This window comes from Phocoena sinus, chromosome 5 (assembly GCF_008692025.1).
Source record: "Phocoena sinus isolate mPhoSin1 chromosome 5, mPhoSin1.pri, whole genome shotgun sequence".
In the NCBI taxonomy this organism is placed as follows: Eukaryota; Metazoa; Chordata; class Mammalia; order Artiodactyla; family Phocoenidae; genus Phocoena; species Phocoena sinus.
This window is the reverse complement of record NC_045767.1, coordinates 25,838,794-25,856,920: the sequence shown is the minus strand read 5'-3', so window position 1 is coordinate 25,856,920 and position 18,127 is coordinate 25,838,794. Positions and strand designations below refer to the sequence as shown.

The 18,127-nt window shown below is 38.4% G+C and overlaps 2 protein-coding genes across 2 annotated transcripts in view; both read right to left on the bottom strand.

Moving 5' to 3' along the window:
• LOC116754256 (bifunctional heparan sulfate N-deacetylase/N-sulfotransferase 4-like) overlaps positions 1–18,127 on the bottom strand; it is a 254,802-nt gene that overhangs the window by 117,337 nt on the left and 119,338 nt on the right. Inside the window, 2 exon segments of the mRNA XM_032632724.1 lie at positions 1,962–2,090; positions 4,185–4,370. Coding sequence (XP_032488615.1) covers positions 1,962–2,090; positions 4,185–4,370 — 315 coding nt within the window.
• LOC116754479 (guanidinoacetate N-methyltransferase-like) lies at positions 11,520–12,834 on the bottom strand. Its single transcript, XM_032633165.1, is given in 5 exon segments — positions 11,520–11,917; positions 11,920–11,974; positions 11,976–12,304; positions 12,307–12,452; positions 12,788–12,834. Coding segments are annotated over 5 exon segments (975 nt in total).

Here is an 18,127-nt window from a genome sequence, read left to right as displayed (position 1 = left end):
ACGGGTTCGTGCCCCGGTCCGGGAAGATCCCACATGCTGCGGAGCGGCTGGGCCCGTGCACCATGGCTGCTGAGCCTGCGTGTCAAGAGCCTGTGCTCCGCAACGGGAGAGGCCACAACAGTGAGAGGCCCACGTACCACAAAAAAAAACAAAAAAACCGTTATAAATCCATCTCTTTAACGACAAGTAGTCAGATGGGCACCCAGGTAGTAAATATCAGTAACAATCAGACCTGGGGAGCAAGAGGTTTGGGGGGGGCAATCATCAGTGTTCTGATGCTTACCTCTTCCCCTGAGTAGGTGACCAGAGCAGATTTGGGGTTGGGAGTGTAGTTCCAGAGTGAAAACGGTATGAAGATGTGGCCATTGCCTCTATGGAGATCAAATCCTCAATTAGTGAGGGAAGGGTTAAAGAGAAAGATTTCCCACATTTGCTTGCATTAACATTCACATGTATACCTCAATTTCCAAAAAATATTTTTGTAACGTTTTTGATCCTTTTAAGTCTCAATGAATTTGAATTATACACAAAAAAATGGAATATCCAAAAGGAATACTTTTGAGGAACACTGAAGACTGTCCAGTTCAACAAGCTTGTTTTACAGGAAAGCAAGCAAGCTCTGAGAAATAGAGTTTCTTGCTAAGATCATAGAGCATCCAATCTGTTCTCCAGTTTAGTGGTACCCCAACACAACAGACCATTTTGTTTTGTTTTGTTTTTAATAGTTCTGCAGTTTGAGGAGGTTTGTTGATTACTCACACTCATGTGAGGCATTTTGGCCCCCCACTTCCCTATCCCTCCAATCCAATTTTACAGTTTTCGTCTTTACACAAGGTAGGTTTTTATTTAATTTCTTTAGGAATTAAAAACACCATATATAAATTATCTAAATAAGTTGTTTAAAACATACCTGGATCTTTGCCACAGACAACTGAGCTATAGTTTTGTTTAAAGCATGAATCATTTTCCCTGAGTATGAAAATTTCTTATACTAAACAAGGTGGACATAGCATGCAACTCACTATTTGATATTTTTTTTGGTGCAGTGGGATGTAAAAAAGGACATGCCTCTTTAAGGCCTCAGAAATGGAATCTTTATGGGAAAAAATTGAGAAAGCTGAAATAATCTCAACATTATCTAATGATGATATATTCCCACACTGCTATACTTTTCCACATATAACTGGAAATAAAATTGCAAAATTTTGAAAGATGAAAGGGCACAATTGAAAGGGACAAATTCTCTAGCTTTGATTCCAAACAAAATTAATGGAGATTTTAAAAACAGGCCTCAGATGACCCTAGTATGCAAAGATAATGCATAGCTATGTATTTTCAATGCAGTTTTGCATTGTGATTGTTTTTAGAGACTGAAATGTATGTCTACTAATACCTTGAGCTAGAAACAAATTCAACTTATAGACAACATATGCACCACATTATTGTGAATGTTAATTTGTGGTTATAGAACTGTATATATGTCTTTACTGCAATTCAAGTATAGGAGACAACATTGAGATATCTTACATTTAACTGTTATATTCAACATATGAATCTTAACAAATCTGTGTTTTTCTTTTTTTTTCTTTTTTTTCAGTACGTGGGCCTCTCACTGGTGTGGCCTCTCCCGTCACGGAGCACAGGCTCCGGACACGCAGGCTCAGCGGTCATGGCTCACGGGCCCAGCCGCTCGGTGGCATGTGGGATCTTCCTGGACTGGGGCATGAACCCGTGTCCCCTGCATCGGCAGGCGGACTCTCAACCACTGCACCACCAGGGAAGACCAATCTGTGTTTTTCTTGATTGACGATTATAAAGGGAATTGAATATTTGGAGATTTAGTCTAATTTTTCTCTAGTATTTACCAACTATTCTTGTGAGAGGGTTGACAATAGAAATAAAACGAAACATATATTTGAAAGTTCTGATGTTATGGTAAAAAGTATAAATAGAATACGTACTGGGTTTAGAAGGATTGTGAGGAAAAGTTCACCTCCTCTGATACTTTTATCCAGTTCTTGGGGGCCTCCTGGATACTCTTTGTAGAAAATAGTGTGTGTGAACAACCCACAGGTCTGTCGAGGGAGGACCTGAGGAAAAAGAAAAACCAGCACATCGACACGACTTAATTAAAAGCTCCATCACTGTGTCATGACTTCAGAGTCTGCGAATTTCATTCCTATTGGAGTTCCTTAACTGATAAAGCCAAAATCTTAATGTAATCAAGAGTTGATGTTGGCGTAATTATGCACATATTAAGAGACTTGCTAAATAAAAGCTATAGGACAGCAGTCCCCAACCTTTCTGGCACTAGGGATGGGTTTCATGGAAGACAATTTTTCCACAGATTGGGGTGCGGGGTGTTCAGGCAGTAACACGAGCTATGGGGGGGATGGTTCAGGCAGTAATGTGAGCGATGGGGAGCCATGGGGAGCGACAGATGATGCTTCACTTGCTCACCCACCGCTCACCTCCTGCTGCGCAGCCCGGCTCCTAACAGGCTGCGGACCAGTACCGGTTTGCAGCCGCGGGGTTGGGGACCCCTGCTATAGGACATATAGGTTAAAGCATTTTCATTCATGCCTATAAATCTCACTCACCATCTGAGTTATGTTAAAGAAATGGTAAAAAATAAAAGTCTTCTTAGGGTTGGTTTAATTCAAATATAGAGATTCTCCAGGGTTGCATTTTTCATGGTATTAGACCATTACTCTCCTTGTTTCTGAAATACAGTTTTACATGGTCCTCAGGTTCTGGGATTCAAAACAATGAGTTTTCATCACCCTCGCCACCTTTACCTTGTTTTGTTTTTACTACTCTGAATTAAAATTTTAATCACAGTAGTAGTCATATCATCTAGTGATTGCTTCCTGCATATTCTGTGGTTAATTCTGTTGTACATCTGAATGTTCAGCAGAGAAAGCAAATAAGTAATTTTATTCCAAAACTTCTTTTGAATAATAAACTATTTATAATCTAATGGAAAAATGCATCCAATTGCACAGAGTAGCTATAATTTTATTTATTCTTTGCTTAATTTTCGTAACAGTTTGTATTAAATTCAAGGTAAATGAATGTGTGTAGTATTGGTTTAAAGGAATGTTTTTATTTAATAATATAACAAATGGTCATGCTACTCAGTTAAGAAAACTGCTTTCACTTTGCTTTGCAATTATATCAGAGTAATACTTTTTATATCGCCTTGATTTCTATGGACACCATATACTATTATTTGTATTATCAATAGCTCCATTTAAATCCAAGGCTTCTTTACGTCTTCTAGTACCAATTTACAATAAAATATTAGAGTTTTATGATTAAAGAATATTGAGTATTAGCTCTGGTTAACATATGTGCTATTACTTTTTCTTTGGTTTTAGATAATTATTAGATAGACAGACAGACAGGTAGATAATTCTAATAGCAATCTGAACAATGGAATGAAAAGATGTAAATATTTAAAGGAGGGAGAACAGTTTGTAAACCTTTCCTACGATCTTGGCAACTGATGATGAGAACATGACCTAAGGCACTGGACGTGGGGATGGAAGTTTTAAAATGAACTATTTTATCTCAAAGTAAAAAATAGGAGTTTTTTCATTCCAATGAATAATTATAAATTCCCATCTAATATTCACTTGGTTTTATTCTCATTTATAGGAGCATATCATTCTTACATCAGATTATTATTTTTTCAGTTAGTTTATCCGAAAAGAAAATATATACCTTTGTTTTCATAGTATGCAAGAAAAAGAACAATGAAAAATGCTATCTTAAGATTCTTGAGTGTCTGAAAGCCAAAATAAACTGAGTAGATAAATTTAGCTTTCAGATGCTATTTGTTGGATTCTGTCTGTTGATGGTGTAGTGACTTGAGAGGTGTTTAATAGGCATGGAGAAACTCCCCAGAAGTATAAGTTCCCTAGACAAAACTTTAATCCAGAAACTGCAGTGGATGACCTATATGAAACCCATTTCCAATATTTTGAGCTTGCCTTGAATTTGCCTAAACTACCCCACAGATTAAGAAGCAAGTCTATGGGTAAGCAGTGTATTAATGTGTGACCACCATGGTAGGCAAGGGATTTATGATACTCATGTAAAAGATTTTTGAAGTTAGATTTGGTCTTCATCCCACATGCAGATACTGAGAACCTTCAATACACACGGCAGTGTGTGCTCACCATGATGCCATCGTGGATGAAGCCCTTTCGGTACCGTGCAGGTTTCAAATGTGGATACTCTTCAGTGCTGGTGACCTGAATACCCCAGACCTTCTTCCAGGCTGCATACAGCTGAATATGAACTGGGTAGACCCCTGAGTGATGTGGTGCCACAGCATAGCCCATGTTGATAGGTATTCCATGTTCCTAAAAGAAAGCCAGAACAACATCATAGGGAGTGTGGTCAATTGAATTCAACTAAAATTGTTTCCACAAACATCTATGCTAAGGATGAGAAATATAAAAACTAATAGGGTAGAGTTTTATAATCCTGTGATAGACATAGTAAATACTTTGGGCATGTGGTGTGTAGCTAAGATTAACTCTGAATTTTGAAAATAGAAGGTTTGGGGGTAAGATAGGAAGAAGATGTGGCCCTTTCTCAGACAAATACAAAAAAAAAAAAAAGGTGCCACTTGAGTAAGTACCCAAATATGGAAGACAGAATAGCCCAATGTGGGGTGTGTGTGTGTGTGTGTGTGTGTGTGTGTGTGTGTGTGTGTGTCTATGATGTTGAAGACAACCAGAAAGGTAGGTATGAACCATAATGTGATAAGCTTTTACTGTTGACCTAAGGGATTGGGATTTATTCTATTTGAATAGTATAGACAGGAAGCTCTGTGAGCATGGAGGGCCATGATCTGCTCTATGTCTTGGGAAGAAGGATATAGTCACAACATGTTAAGATGAACTAGAAGTGGGGAAGAAATGAATCAAGGTTGTGCATTAGGAAGCTATTACAAGGGCGCAGATTAGAGGGCACATGAGTACCCAAACTTGATTGTTGGTGGTCGGATTAAAAGTCTGGGGATAAATGCCATACAAGATTCAGTGGTTTTGGATACTGACGGTAAAGGAAAAGTGAAGATTGGTTTTGGGTCTTAGTAGCTCAATTTATTTTTATAAAGCCTACTGTTTACTATGAGATGCTTGCCTTGGGTAGACAGTCAACTCTAAAGGAAAAGAGGTATAAATTTAAAACAAGAATATGAAAAAAATTGTCGAAGAACGGTATTATATTGTGAAGTACACGATACAGATCTGCAGTCTTCTAATTTCTGCTTCTTTATAGTTCTCCCTTTAAATGCTTATCTGCTTTATAAAGATGCCTTATAGGATTGAATCTCATCAATTGAGGCTATAAATGACAATATACAGTAATACATGAAGGCTGATTGAATCAATAAACAGAACACAAAAGTGTTGACTTGACAATTGCCATTTATATTTTCTATTACATGACACACAGCATAGGAAAAGAATTCAGTTTGGCATAATAAGCAAGTAGTGAATGGGTCACATATCTACAATACCTAAGTCATACGCCACATTCAGTTAAGAAGATGGGCCCTAAATATTTTGCAAGTTTCCTTCATTCTTCCTTTTATGGAATGACCCTCATTGTATGGCCAAATTCACCTCTCTTTCACTAGGAGTATGTGTTTTCTAACATCTATTACAATAAATGACTGTAGAAAGACTGAATTATGAAATCAATGCTGTAAAGTGATCTGGAGTCTTTGGCTAGGTATTGGGGAAAATTCATTTCTTTGTGTGTGCAGAGGAAAAATACTTCTTCCAGGAGCCTGTATTTTCAATATAAAGCAAAGTTGGAAAAGTCCAGTAACAAAACTACTAGGAAACTACCAGAGGGAGCAGGCAACTACTGTTACCCTGACACTCACTGAGAAGCATGTACTGGAAAAAGCCTTAGATCTCTGGTTAGTTCCATGTTGCCCAGTGAATTGTCACAAAGTGTTCTGAGGATGAGTATCGCAGAGTAGCCAAGATGTGGATGCACCGGGTATGAGATACAGATGAACTTTCTCATGAGAGAAATCTAAGGTCAAGGGTGTTCAAACCTTTCTGTCTGGTAAATAGACTGTGTGACTGTTGCTTAGAGAAGTAGTTCTGATTTACAAAAAGGGGGAAGACAATCCGTTATACTCTTATTACTCTTTCAAGTGATTCATACCGAGGTTTCATAACTGTCTTGTCCCATGACTAGAAGAATAACAAAATCATCGGTGTATGAATCCTAATAGCCTTCACCAATCATTTTGTTAGTGTCCATTTTTTATCACTGTTTAATATTTTATTTCAAATTTTGGGCCCAGAACACTAGATAAGTGTGCGAATCTTCCAGAAGCAAAGAGATAAAAAATAAAACGAGAGAATTGAAATATTAAACAGCTGTATCTCTTCAGGAAAAAAAGACATTTCACTTTTGACAAGTAGTAAAATGAACTGTAGAACTTTCATGAAGAAACCAGAAGGTAAAAAGCAATTGATTTGGTGAGTAGGAAGGAAGTAAAAGGATTTTATTATATTTATTGATTTCTGGGGGCTTAATGTTCTACTGCTTATAAGGTCATCTTATCACACTGACAACTGGAGCTCAATCAAAACAGTAAATCACACTAGATAATTATGAGTTTATAGTTTTTCAATCTAAACGATAACACAAAATGAAAAGTAATTCCCTAGTCAAACTCTTTTTCTGTTATCAAGGGGCTTTCTATAGAAACCTTCATTCTTTACTGTCCAGAGCTTAAAATACCCTTCACAGTGACTTGGTAAACTAAAAAGTGAGCTAAACATATATTTACACAAGATCACAAAAATTGCAAAATTTGAAAGACTTTCTAATGTGAATATAGGAAGCATTTGAGACTACAAAATTAGACATGCAAATGACAGAGTAAACTAATTCAAACATGGCTTTTATTATTTATTAAAACAATGTCTTTGAAAAGATCTAGGAGTTCTATGATATCATAATATGAGATGGCACCACAAATATTTATGGGAAGCTTAACTTGATCATTCCTATTTACGTGAAATTCCCAGTGGATTGGAAAATGAGATAATGTGGTAACTTACAGACTATATAAAAATAGGGTCATCATTTTTCAAAAACTAGGAAATATATTTAGCACCAAACATCTAACGTAATGGAAATGATCTCATTTAATTTTTCTTTAATCATTCTTACTGATCCTATCTGCTTGCAATTGCTCAGTACCTGATAGTTATGAAGTGTTTTTACATTCACGTCTAACATTATCCTCATAATTACCCTGTGAGGTGGCCTGGATTATCAAATGTGGAAACTGAGGCTCAGAGAAAGCAAACGACTTACTCATGTTCACAAATGTCAGAGCTAGAATTATACCCAAGTCCTCTAAATTCATTGCTTTTGCCTTTCTACTAGGTTGCTACCACTGTGACCCTCTCTCCCTGCTCCAAGTTAATGACTAGAAGCACTTTACTGACAAAAGGGAATTGATTTTAATATATAGTGCTGAATTGGAACTCCTACCATTCTATTTTTACTTGGGGGGGGGTTACAAAGCAAAATTATACATTTCCCAAACTCTGTCGCTATCATTTTTGATGCAAACAAGTTTCAGCCAATTAGAAGTGCCTAGGATAGATGTCAGAAGGAAGTAGGTGGGCAGATGCTAAAGTCTAGCAGCTCCTGGCTCCTGTTGCTGGTACGTAAGATCTTTTCTGAAGCAGTATTTGGTGCCCATTTGCAGGGCAGCGGTGAAAACTTATTGCTTCTGTCAGAGCTCCAGTGGCAGCTTTAAAAGCAGTGGCCCCACTAGGGAACCAGTTCTGTCTGGCTCTGCAAAGTCCCAGAAGAGTACAGCCTAGAATCTGCTCCATCAGCCCTTCCAAAGTTTTTGGAAGCACTTAAATCGCTGAATAAAAACTCCCTTTCAAAAAGTTCCAAATGGCTTCTGTGTCTATCATGGAAATCTGACTGATGCAAGTGGTCTTTCCCCTTTCTAATAAGTATAAAAGGTTTAAGAGGTTCAGGTGAGATGTCAGTGGTTGGAAACTAGGAAAACTAGAAGAAGAGTTTGCTAAAGCACTGCCCAGCATTTCTCCAAGAAAACTCATTGATACATGCGAAACACCTATTTGTCTACCTAGATACTATCATGTTATATATACGACTGTTAAATCCTATGTTGATCAATGACTAGTGTATAGAGAAAATAACTAGGAGACTAGTCTGTTTAAATAATAAAAGTCACAGGTGAACCCCATGGTGAAATCATGTTATAACAAAAGAAGGGAAACGGATTGCACTGAAAGAACATTGCTCTAATGGATTAATTCTGATGACTTGCAAGCACCTTTGTGCCAGCACATAAAGCAATACCCCTTCATAGGATAAACACGTCCTAATATACGGGCAAAAAGAACTGCAGGCATCATATGCAGAGGTGGAAAGAACAATCTGTAATCAGTCATTGGTAGATACTCTTTAGAAGACCTGGCACACCATAGAAAACCAGAGAAGAAAAGGAGAAAACTAGGAGTTGGGAGGATTGGACTCATGGACATATAAGACATATTTCCTACAGCTACCACAAATAGCTGGACAGTAACCTGAATAACGGTTGGAGGTCGTGATACAGAGAGGAGAAAGAGCCAGACAAATGGCAGTTTTCCCTATTATTATGACCTTCTGTTTACACTCCAGGAGACATGGCTTGTGAAACCAGACCTAATACATTTAGGATGGTTTAATAGTCCCAGTGTTAGCACCATGACTGGCACATTGTTGGTGTTGAATAAATATTTTTTAAAGGAAATAGCAAATAAAATTTTTTATTAAATTCATCATAGAAATTTAATAAATGAATAGAAAAGAAAAATAAATAAAATGATGATTGCATAAATGAATGTACTTGTAGTAAAGAGTCACGGGCCTAGCCGCTCCGCGGCATGTGGGATCTTCTCAGACCGGGGCCCAAACCCGTGTCCCCTGCATCGGCAGGCAGACTCTCAACCACTGCGCCACCAGGGGAGCCTGAACAGTAACTTTTTGAACTTAAAGTATTGATTTGTCTTCCTAAATATACAACTTCTAGGGAGTGACACTGGTGCTAAAGGAAACAGATCTCATTACCTAATTTTCCTTTTAATAAGGACAATGTGGAATCACTTGTCAACTTTGAGAATGATCCTAGGATCATTGATTTTGCACAGTGTTTTGGGAACTGAAATTGTCTTCTGTTTTCATAAGTGATAAAAGCAATGACTGTGTGACCCTGGAAATTGGCTGGGTCAGTCCTTACACTTTTTGGACTGAAGCCTAGTAAATGGTGACAAATCTCTGGAGAGCTCTGTGTTACAAATGGATTTTTCTTTTGAAATAGGAATAGCACAGCAATAGTATTGCTTCTATAGTGGGAACTTTGCAATTCTAAGTAGAGCTATTTTGGGCAACTGAGACACATCCCTTTAATATTCTTGACCCTGCTGAAGGTCTACTTAGCTGCTTGAAAAGAACTAACACAAAGACTAAGCAAGTCTTCATTCACACTGTATAAAATGTGGTTGATTAAGCATTTTCATTGCTAACTTTTGGTACCCAGAAGTCCCACTTTATTGACAATCATTCAATATATACTTATTATGTATAATAACGTACTAGGAGCCATTTGTTGCAGAGGATACAGCAGTGAACAAACAGACAGAAATTCCTGCCATAGGGAAGCTTATATTTTAGTGGGGTGAGACCAAGATTACACAAAACAAGTAGGTAAATTGTATATTATATTAGAAGGGCTAAGAGCTACTGGGAAAAATAAAGCAGAGAAAAGGAGAGGAATGAAGGGGTATGGGTTGCAATATTAAATAGATTATTCATGGAGAAGGTAATATTTTGAAACAAGGTCTAAAGTTGTAAGAGATTAAGTCATACAGATAACTTGGAGAAGATCATTCCAGGCAGAAGGACAGTACATACATTGTTGTGAGTTGAAAGAACCTCAGGTATTTTTGAGGAAGAAGAATTCAGTCGCTTTTGGAGCAGCGTTAGCAAAGGGGGAGAGTAGCAAGAGATAATGTCAAGAGGTGGCACTGCTGCAAGTAGCCTTGTCAGTTATGTACTGAACAACTCCAGGGGGCACCATTCACATCAACTATGCTTTTACAGAGGTTGTATGATGCAGTATCACTGACAAGAAGGAATGGGTGCAGAGCATTTAAGTCCTTAATGTGCCACAATAAGGATGTTGGTATTTACCTTGAATGAGATGAGAAGCTACTGGGAAGTTTTGAGCAGATAGATGATCTAGACTATCATTAAAAAAAAAAAAATTCTTCTGGCTTCTATGTTGACAGCTGACTGAAAGGAAGTAAGGAGGAAAGTAGGAGCCAGTTACTAGGTTTTGGTAACAATTTAAGTGAGAGATAATGATAGCTTGGACCAGGGTGGGGACAATGCAACCGGTGAAAAGTGATTTTATTCTGGATATATTGTGAAGGGGGAGCCACAGAATTTGATGATAGATTGAATATGCAACATGAGACAAGGTGCTCAACTAGAAGGATAGAATTTCCATCAAATGAGTCTGGAAAGTTTAAAAATTAAACAGGTTGGGCGTCCCCGGTGGTGCAGTGGTTGAGAGTCCGCCTGCCGATGCAGCGGACACGGGTTTGTGCCCCGGTCCGGAAGGATCCCGCGTGCCGCGGAGCGGCTGGGCCCACGAGCCATGGCCGCTGAGCCTGCGCGTCCGGAGCCTGTGCTCCGCAACGGGGGAAAAAAAAAAAAAAACAAAAAATTAAACAGGTTTGGGGGAGAAAGGACATATGTTTGAGATTAGACATTCAATTGGATATCTAATGTCTTCCCATTCAATTGGGAAGTCAAATAAATAAGTTTAGCATTTAGAGGAGCAAGTTCAGCTGGAGAGCTCAAGATATCAATTTTATTTAAAGTCATAAAACTCATAAAGATCACCAACACAATGAATGTGTAAACAGAGAGAAGAGGAAGGCTAAGTCTTTGGGACAGATTAACATCAAGAAGGCAGAGAGGAGAGAAGAAATCCAGAAAATACACTCAGAAAGAGTATTGCAAGTGAGATGGGAGGAATACCAGGAATTTCCAAGGAGACCTAAGAATTGCCCATTGGGTTTAACACTGGATGCCCTTTAATGAACTGGAAAAGAGAAGATCTGGTGGAGTGGTGAAGGGCAGGAAAATCAGAGTGGATTTAAGAGAGTCTAGAGGGAGCTGAAATGGTGAAAGTGAGTATAACAACGATTTTAAGAAGTTTTGCTAAAATGAAGAGTCAAGAAATGGTGCTGTAGTTGGAGAAACAACATAAGCACAGGACTACCTAAAGATGGGAGAAATAGCTGTATGTTTATAGAAAGGGTAATGATTTAGAAGACGGGAGAACTAATGGAATTACAGTTTTTTATATATATAATTTAAATTATATATATATATTTTATTTTTTGATTGGCCAACCCCAGCGTTAGTGTTTATTTCATCCTCAGGACCCTAGGAGGAAGGTAGTGGTAATCCCGTTGCAGAGGCCAGGGAAGCTTGCTGATGTCACGCAGCTGGCGAGGGTCTGGGCTCGGGCTGCGAGGCCAGAGCCTGCACTCCCGGCCACTAAGGTGCTGAGTTAGGGTCGTGGGAGTTGGGAGTACCTGAAACCCGGAGTCCGCAGGGCTTTGTGGGCGCTGAGCGGGTGGGCCCAGTGGCCTCAATGCTCGGTGACCGGGCGTGATCATCCACCGGAAGGGGTAGTAGCGGTAGTCGGCCGTGACCTGTGTGTGGATGTTCTTCCGCCTGAAGCCCGCCTTCAGCAGGGCGGACACCTGCGTCTCTTGGAACACGGTGGTGATGTCTGAGTAGTACTTGGACTTCATCAGCTCCCCCAGGAGGTGAGGTTGCAGTAGGTGAGGATGCTCCCTGGCTTCAGCAGGCGGAAGGGCATGGTCCCTAATGAGGTTGAACTGGTGTGTGTGCCAGGTCCCCTCAGACAGCGGGTACGTGTCGTACAGGATCCCATCAAAGTGACTGTCTGTCAGGGTGGGCGCCACCTTCTCCCACAGGCTTTTCAAGGGAACCACCCTGAGGGGAGGCCGCTGGGCCCAGTCCTGGAGCCGCTGGAAAACTTCGTCGTTGCATTCAACGATCCAGTGCTCGTCGATGTGGGCCTCCTGCACCTTCGTAGCTGCCATGGCCGCGCCGAAGCCCACCTCCAGGACCTGGCCTTTTCTGGAGGCGGCGGTGGCCACCAGCGCTTGCAGGTAGGGGTCTCCCAGCTGTCCATTGCCAGCTCGCCCAGGATCTGCAGGTGCGTATCCCGCCCCGCGCGAAGACGCGGGTCGTGGCGCTGGCGCTGTGCGCCGCCCAAGCTCTGGATGCGCAGGGCCAGGTCCCTGCCGGGCCTTCTGGGCGGGGCCCTGGAATGATATTCTCGAACAGTTGGGAAGGGATGTGATTGAGTGCAAAAGGACAGAATTTGGTCTTTGCATTTCTAGCTCTTTTCTTCGTTGTTTCAAGACAGAAACCAGGATTGTGTGCTGCCCTCACAGCATGCCAAGCCACGATGTATATTTAGGTCACTGTTAACACAGTTTATGGTAGTAAGGGGTACCTACATATTCAAAAAGATTGTACTAAATAATTAGGACCACTTGAGTAACTAGCTATGAAGATTATTATAATTTGTATGTTTTTTTTTCTGTATAGACATGCTCACGTTTCAAATTAAAATCAAACCTTTTATTATATTTACATTTTGTTATCACCACGTTGAACTAGTAGTTGTAGTAATGGCGCCATGTGGAAGTCCTCTTTCAATTGCTTGACTTTTTTTTTTTTTCAGTGAAATAAGAAACTCATCAGTTGAGAATTAAGATGGGGCAAGACGTGTAGTAATTTGCAGAAAGAGAAGGTATGAAACAGTGATCCAGGAGAGTAAGATTGTGAACAAGATAAGGACTTGTTGTGTAACTTCTGGGCAGTATTGAGCTCCACTTGAGGTCTGTGGTCATGGTTTTAAAGTGAGAACAATTAAGTGTTGATCCTAGCCACATTAATTTTCAGGGGTACAGGAGTGGACTAGGTAGAGATTTGGATTTAAAAGGAGTTGAGACTTTGCAAGGGAGTTTGATGAACCAAGAAATGCAAAGGAGTTCAGGGAGGATTCAAGAGAATGCTTGTAATGATGGGTTCTTGAGAAAAGCTTAATAAAGAGGAAAGCAAAGACCTGTGAAGAGTTTGGGGCAGCAAAGATGTGATATCAGGCTATCTCAGGAAATACTAGATCTGCATTTTAGTACCTTTCTCTTCATTGTTGCCTCTGCTGCATGGAAAGATCTAGTTCTAGATATAAGTTAGTGACAAGAGAAATGATACCAGATAGTAAATATTTAGAGCTTCTAACAATGCCTTTAACCTGGAAGGAATAATATTCAAGATTCTTTGTAAATATGTTAAGAGATGGAAACAAGAATAGTATGATCCATTCCATTGTGGTATCATTTCTATAGTTACTATAATCAGAAACGTGAAAAAAGAAGGTACTCAAGATAATTTTGCTTAATACAAATCACAGCATTTTCACAATACGTTCATCTGTAATTTTATCTCAAGTAAATAATGTAACTAATTTACCTTCCCATATATTTCCATTCTTAGTACCTCAAATATCTATACACAGCAAGTATTAAATAATTTTTAAAAATCTTCTACCTGATTGCCTATGTTCATGAAATAAAGCGCTGGTTTAGGTGAAATGGCTAGGGGTGTGTGTGTGTGTGTGGAAGACAAGTAGAGGAGGGCAACTTGTTCTTTTTGAAACTGGCTGGAATGTCCTTCATTTAAAAATTTTGCTCACATTTCCTAACTTTTTGGATGCTTCCACAGTTATATAGCTGATGTTTTAGAATCACTAACTTAAACGCATCATTTTGCAGAAATAGATTTGCATAAACTATTACTTACTCTGAGCAATGGAATATATTTCTAATATTATTTTTGAGTCAGGCTGAGATTTCCCTTAGGAGTCATTTTTCCCCTCAATGCCAGCTTAATGCATTTATGGAAAAATGCTTTAAACATTTGGTGTAGGAATGAGCCATCCCTCTGGTTGTAAATTTTCTCCCCCACCTCCAAAATACAAAGGGTTATTACATGTTGTCCTCTGTGACATCCTGTGCCTTCTCTAGGAGTTAAAATAATTCCCATCTGTGATTGTTTCCAATTTTGTGGAAACTTTACTACCATGTGAAATAAATTTCATCAGACCAAAAGCTTATGTTAATAAATGGTACGTATATAATAAAAAAACTTAAATTATGATGACTTAAGTAACTGCCTATAAAGATGGTTAAATTACTATACTTTTCTGTAGACATGCCATACCAAATATTATACTTCCATCTTGTTATCTTCATGTTAAAGTGGCATGATATTTGGAAATCAAAGTTTCAATACAGTTTTCATCTCAAAACAACTCCAGTTCAAGCCCTTCAGTTCTCCTATATTATTAACCAGCTTTAACGCTCTCCACTGTCAACATGTTTGAAAACAATTTCTCATGTTGCTCAGGTTACTGCAGAAGTGACTGCATGGAACTGAAATGTTGACTCTGAAGAGGTGATTACAGAATGATGAAAATGTTCAGCCCCTACCGATAAAGCATAAAAGAAACTATCTAGCTGAATTTTTCAAATTGAAAAATGAAAGAGAATAAAAGAAAAGAAAAGGAAAAACATGTGATAACTACTGCTTTTGATGGATTATCCAATTTGAATAGGGTATACTCAGTAGAGCAGGAGTTAAATTTTTTTTAAAAATCTTGCAAACCTTGGCTTTTGATTAGCTCACAATCATTTATTAATTAAAAACAAGTTTGGTCATTGAAGCAATAAAATGAAAATCTGTCAGTGAAAGTTAATTATGCTATTATTAAGCATTCTAAGAATTCACTCACAAAACTGCTAATAACTGATAATTAGGCATAAAATTTTCACTATCAACACTTCTTAAAAAGTGTTAGGCCATGTTTAGGGTATTCTATATAAATATTCCTTTGAAGGATCTACAAATTTTAGACAATGGGGCAGTTTGGATGTAGGCAAATCTCAAAACAGCTTAAGAGAAAAAATGCAATGGAAAAGCACTGGATGGGAAATGGTCAAACTTTGCATCAGAAAAACAAGAAACAGTGGATTGAGAAAAAGAAAAGTGCTTATTTTTCTTGAGTAATTGGAAATCCAGAGATGAGTGGTTGGTTCAGAAGTTCAAGAATGCCAGAAGTGAGGTCTCTGATTCTCTTGGCCTTTCCTTCATGTTTTAGATGAATGTCTTTGTTCCAGCCAATAGGACCACATACTAGGCAAGAGAAAGGAACAAAGGCAAAGTGCAGAAGGGCAAACATCAGCCATCTCTAACCTGCTTTCCTGGAAGTTCCATACCGTGACTTACTTTTATATCTAATTGGCCAGAACTATGTTAAATGCTCTCTACCTGAAATAAAAGCTGAAAAATCTGTCCTCTAGCTAGACATTTTGGCTCCACAAGCAAACTTTGGCTTTATTCACTAGGAAGATTGTGAAAATGGGTACTGAGTATGCATTTAGAAGTGATGACCAAGTATTAATCTGTAGCCTACCAGAATGTAGAAATAAGAATTCTCATGCCTTGTTGCTAAGCAGCCCACTTCCTAATCTTATGTATAAAAGGCACATAAGAGTCCTGATCTAGAAGGTAAACAGGAGAGCAGTAGATTAGAATACATTAATTAGGGGAGGTGATATGAGAATCTGGAGAACTGGAATTTCAGAAGGTAGAGTTCTAAGCAAAAGTGATCAGAACAGTTGGATTTAGAGTTCCTGAGGCCCTAAAACCTAGAGGGAAAAGTTCCTTCATATTCTGGCTCCACATGAACTACACGGGCTCATTTTCTCTTAATTCCCAACTCAAAGCCTCTTCTGACACCAAATCAATTTCTTCTTCTTTTCTTCAATATTTTATGCTCCTTTTGGAGATTCATAAGGGCAAGAATTATCAGAAATGTATTTTATGTTCCACAAATTTCATATTTCTAAGGACACAGCAAGTTACCAATAATCATTATGGATAGATGTACATTAATTAGGGATTCATGAAATACTGTCCATTATTATGATTCCAATTTGACATACCTTCCTCTGCATCTTTATAGGTCAAAGTGTGTAGGTCAAAGTTTGGAAGACTTTTTCTCTAAAGGGCTATGTAGGAAATATTTTAGGCTTCGCCAGCAACATAACGTCTCTGTCACATGTTTTTCATTGTTTACTTGATTTTTACAACGGTTTACAAATGTAAAACCCATTCTTAGCAGACCAGCCATACCAAAACAGGCTGCAGCTAAATCCCACAGGCAATAGTTTCCTGGCCCACAGATAGGTTGTTGCTGAAGCAATATATATTGATATATATTTTGTCACAAGAGTGGAACACGTTCTTTTGGGCACTATCTTGTGCCCCTTCTCATACTGCTCCCTCTGCTTGGATGCCCTGTTCCTGCCTTCTGCCTCAAGCACACCTACTCATTTTTCACAAGTGTTGCTATCTCAATTGTCTGTCCTGTTTATTATTTTTCTTCCCCTTATAACTAACCCGTGTCTCCTTTGTGGCTATGCTGGGCTCTGTACCTGTCTCTCAAAAACCCAAAATGCTGTTTTGTTGAACTGAAGTTAAATCCCAAGAATAAGCAGCATCTCATTCATTTTTGCATCCTTGGTGTCAAGTAAAGCGCTTAGTAGATAATACACATTCATTAATTATCTGTTGAGGAGAGGAAGGAAGGAAAAGAGGGAGAAAGAAAGGGAAGAAAGAAGAAAGAAATGAACAAACAGCTGAACAAGTGAAAGACGGGAGTTACTTTTTCACACTGGAGGAAGTATCTGAAAATTTTGGGACATAATTGGAAAGCAATAATTTCAAAGATTCAAGAGTTCACATATACATGTATCAACTTTTTAAAATATATATTCCGCTTATTTTCTTTAAAACACAACTTTTATCATCAATGTTCCTTTTTCCTGGAATGTTTGGTAAGATATTGGTCTCTTTGAATCACTAAAAATTAGTGACCACATTCAGTACTGAATGATGGATAGATGGAGGACTGCAAAGCAAATTAGACTATCTTGTATCTGTTCCCAATGTGCATATTACATTACCTTGAAAAAGTCACTTGGTCGTTTTACAATCATCATCAACCTCTTATTTCAAAAGGAATGATCACATGCTTCCTGAAGAAATATGGTAAAAATGATGGTAGCCATGATGATGAGGAGGAGGAGGACAAATGCTTTTTGAAAGACTTACGTGCCAAGCACTTAGCTAAGCATTATACACATATGAACACGTACACACATCACCTAAAACCTCGTAAAACCTATGTGGTAGAAACAACTATCATCTCCAGTTTACACATTCATAATTAAAGCACTGGAATTTTAAGTCATTTGCTAAGGGCACCCATCTAGTAATTGGCAAAGAAGAAACTTGAACCAAGATACATCTGAAGCTAAACACATGAACTTACTACTGGGGCAATTAGGCTGTGTCACACACAGGGTAAACTCACGTCATAAAAGATTTTTATGTATAAAAATAGTTAAAGTTTTGTTTTCTTCAGAGGAACATGAATTTTTCTTTTGTATTTTGTGCACAGTTTATTGCTCTGTATTATATAAATAAAACAATATTTAGAGGAAATATTTATTTACCTTAAAGCAAGTAAATTAAATATTAACAACTACTTAAGCAGTTATCAGCTTACCTCCTGGGGGAAATCTTTGTTGCAATTGTTATATGTATCAGCACTTGAAAAGAATTGAAGCTCCTCTAGTTAATCTTAAAATATTATTTAAATGCATAAAAACCATAAAGCAGAAAGAATGACTTTCAAGACTTTATACTTACTAAAAATAATGACAACAAGGTATCCAGAACAGACAGATGCAAACCTTGGTAGATTCATATCAATGCATCTGAGTAATATAAATAGTTCATTTCCTTCAATTATTGCTGCCCAATATTAAAGTGCATTCTGTAGGTGGCATTTATTCCTTTGAGA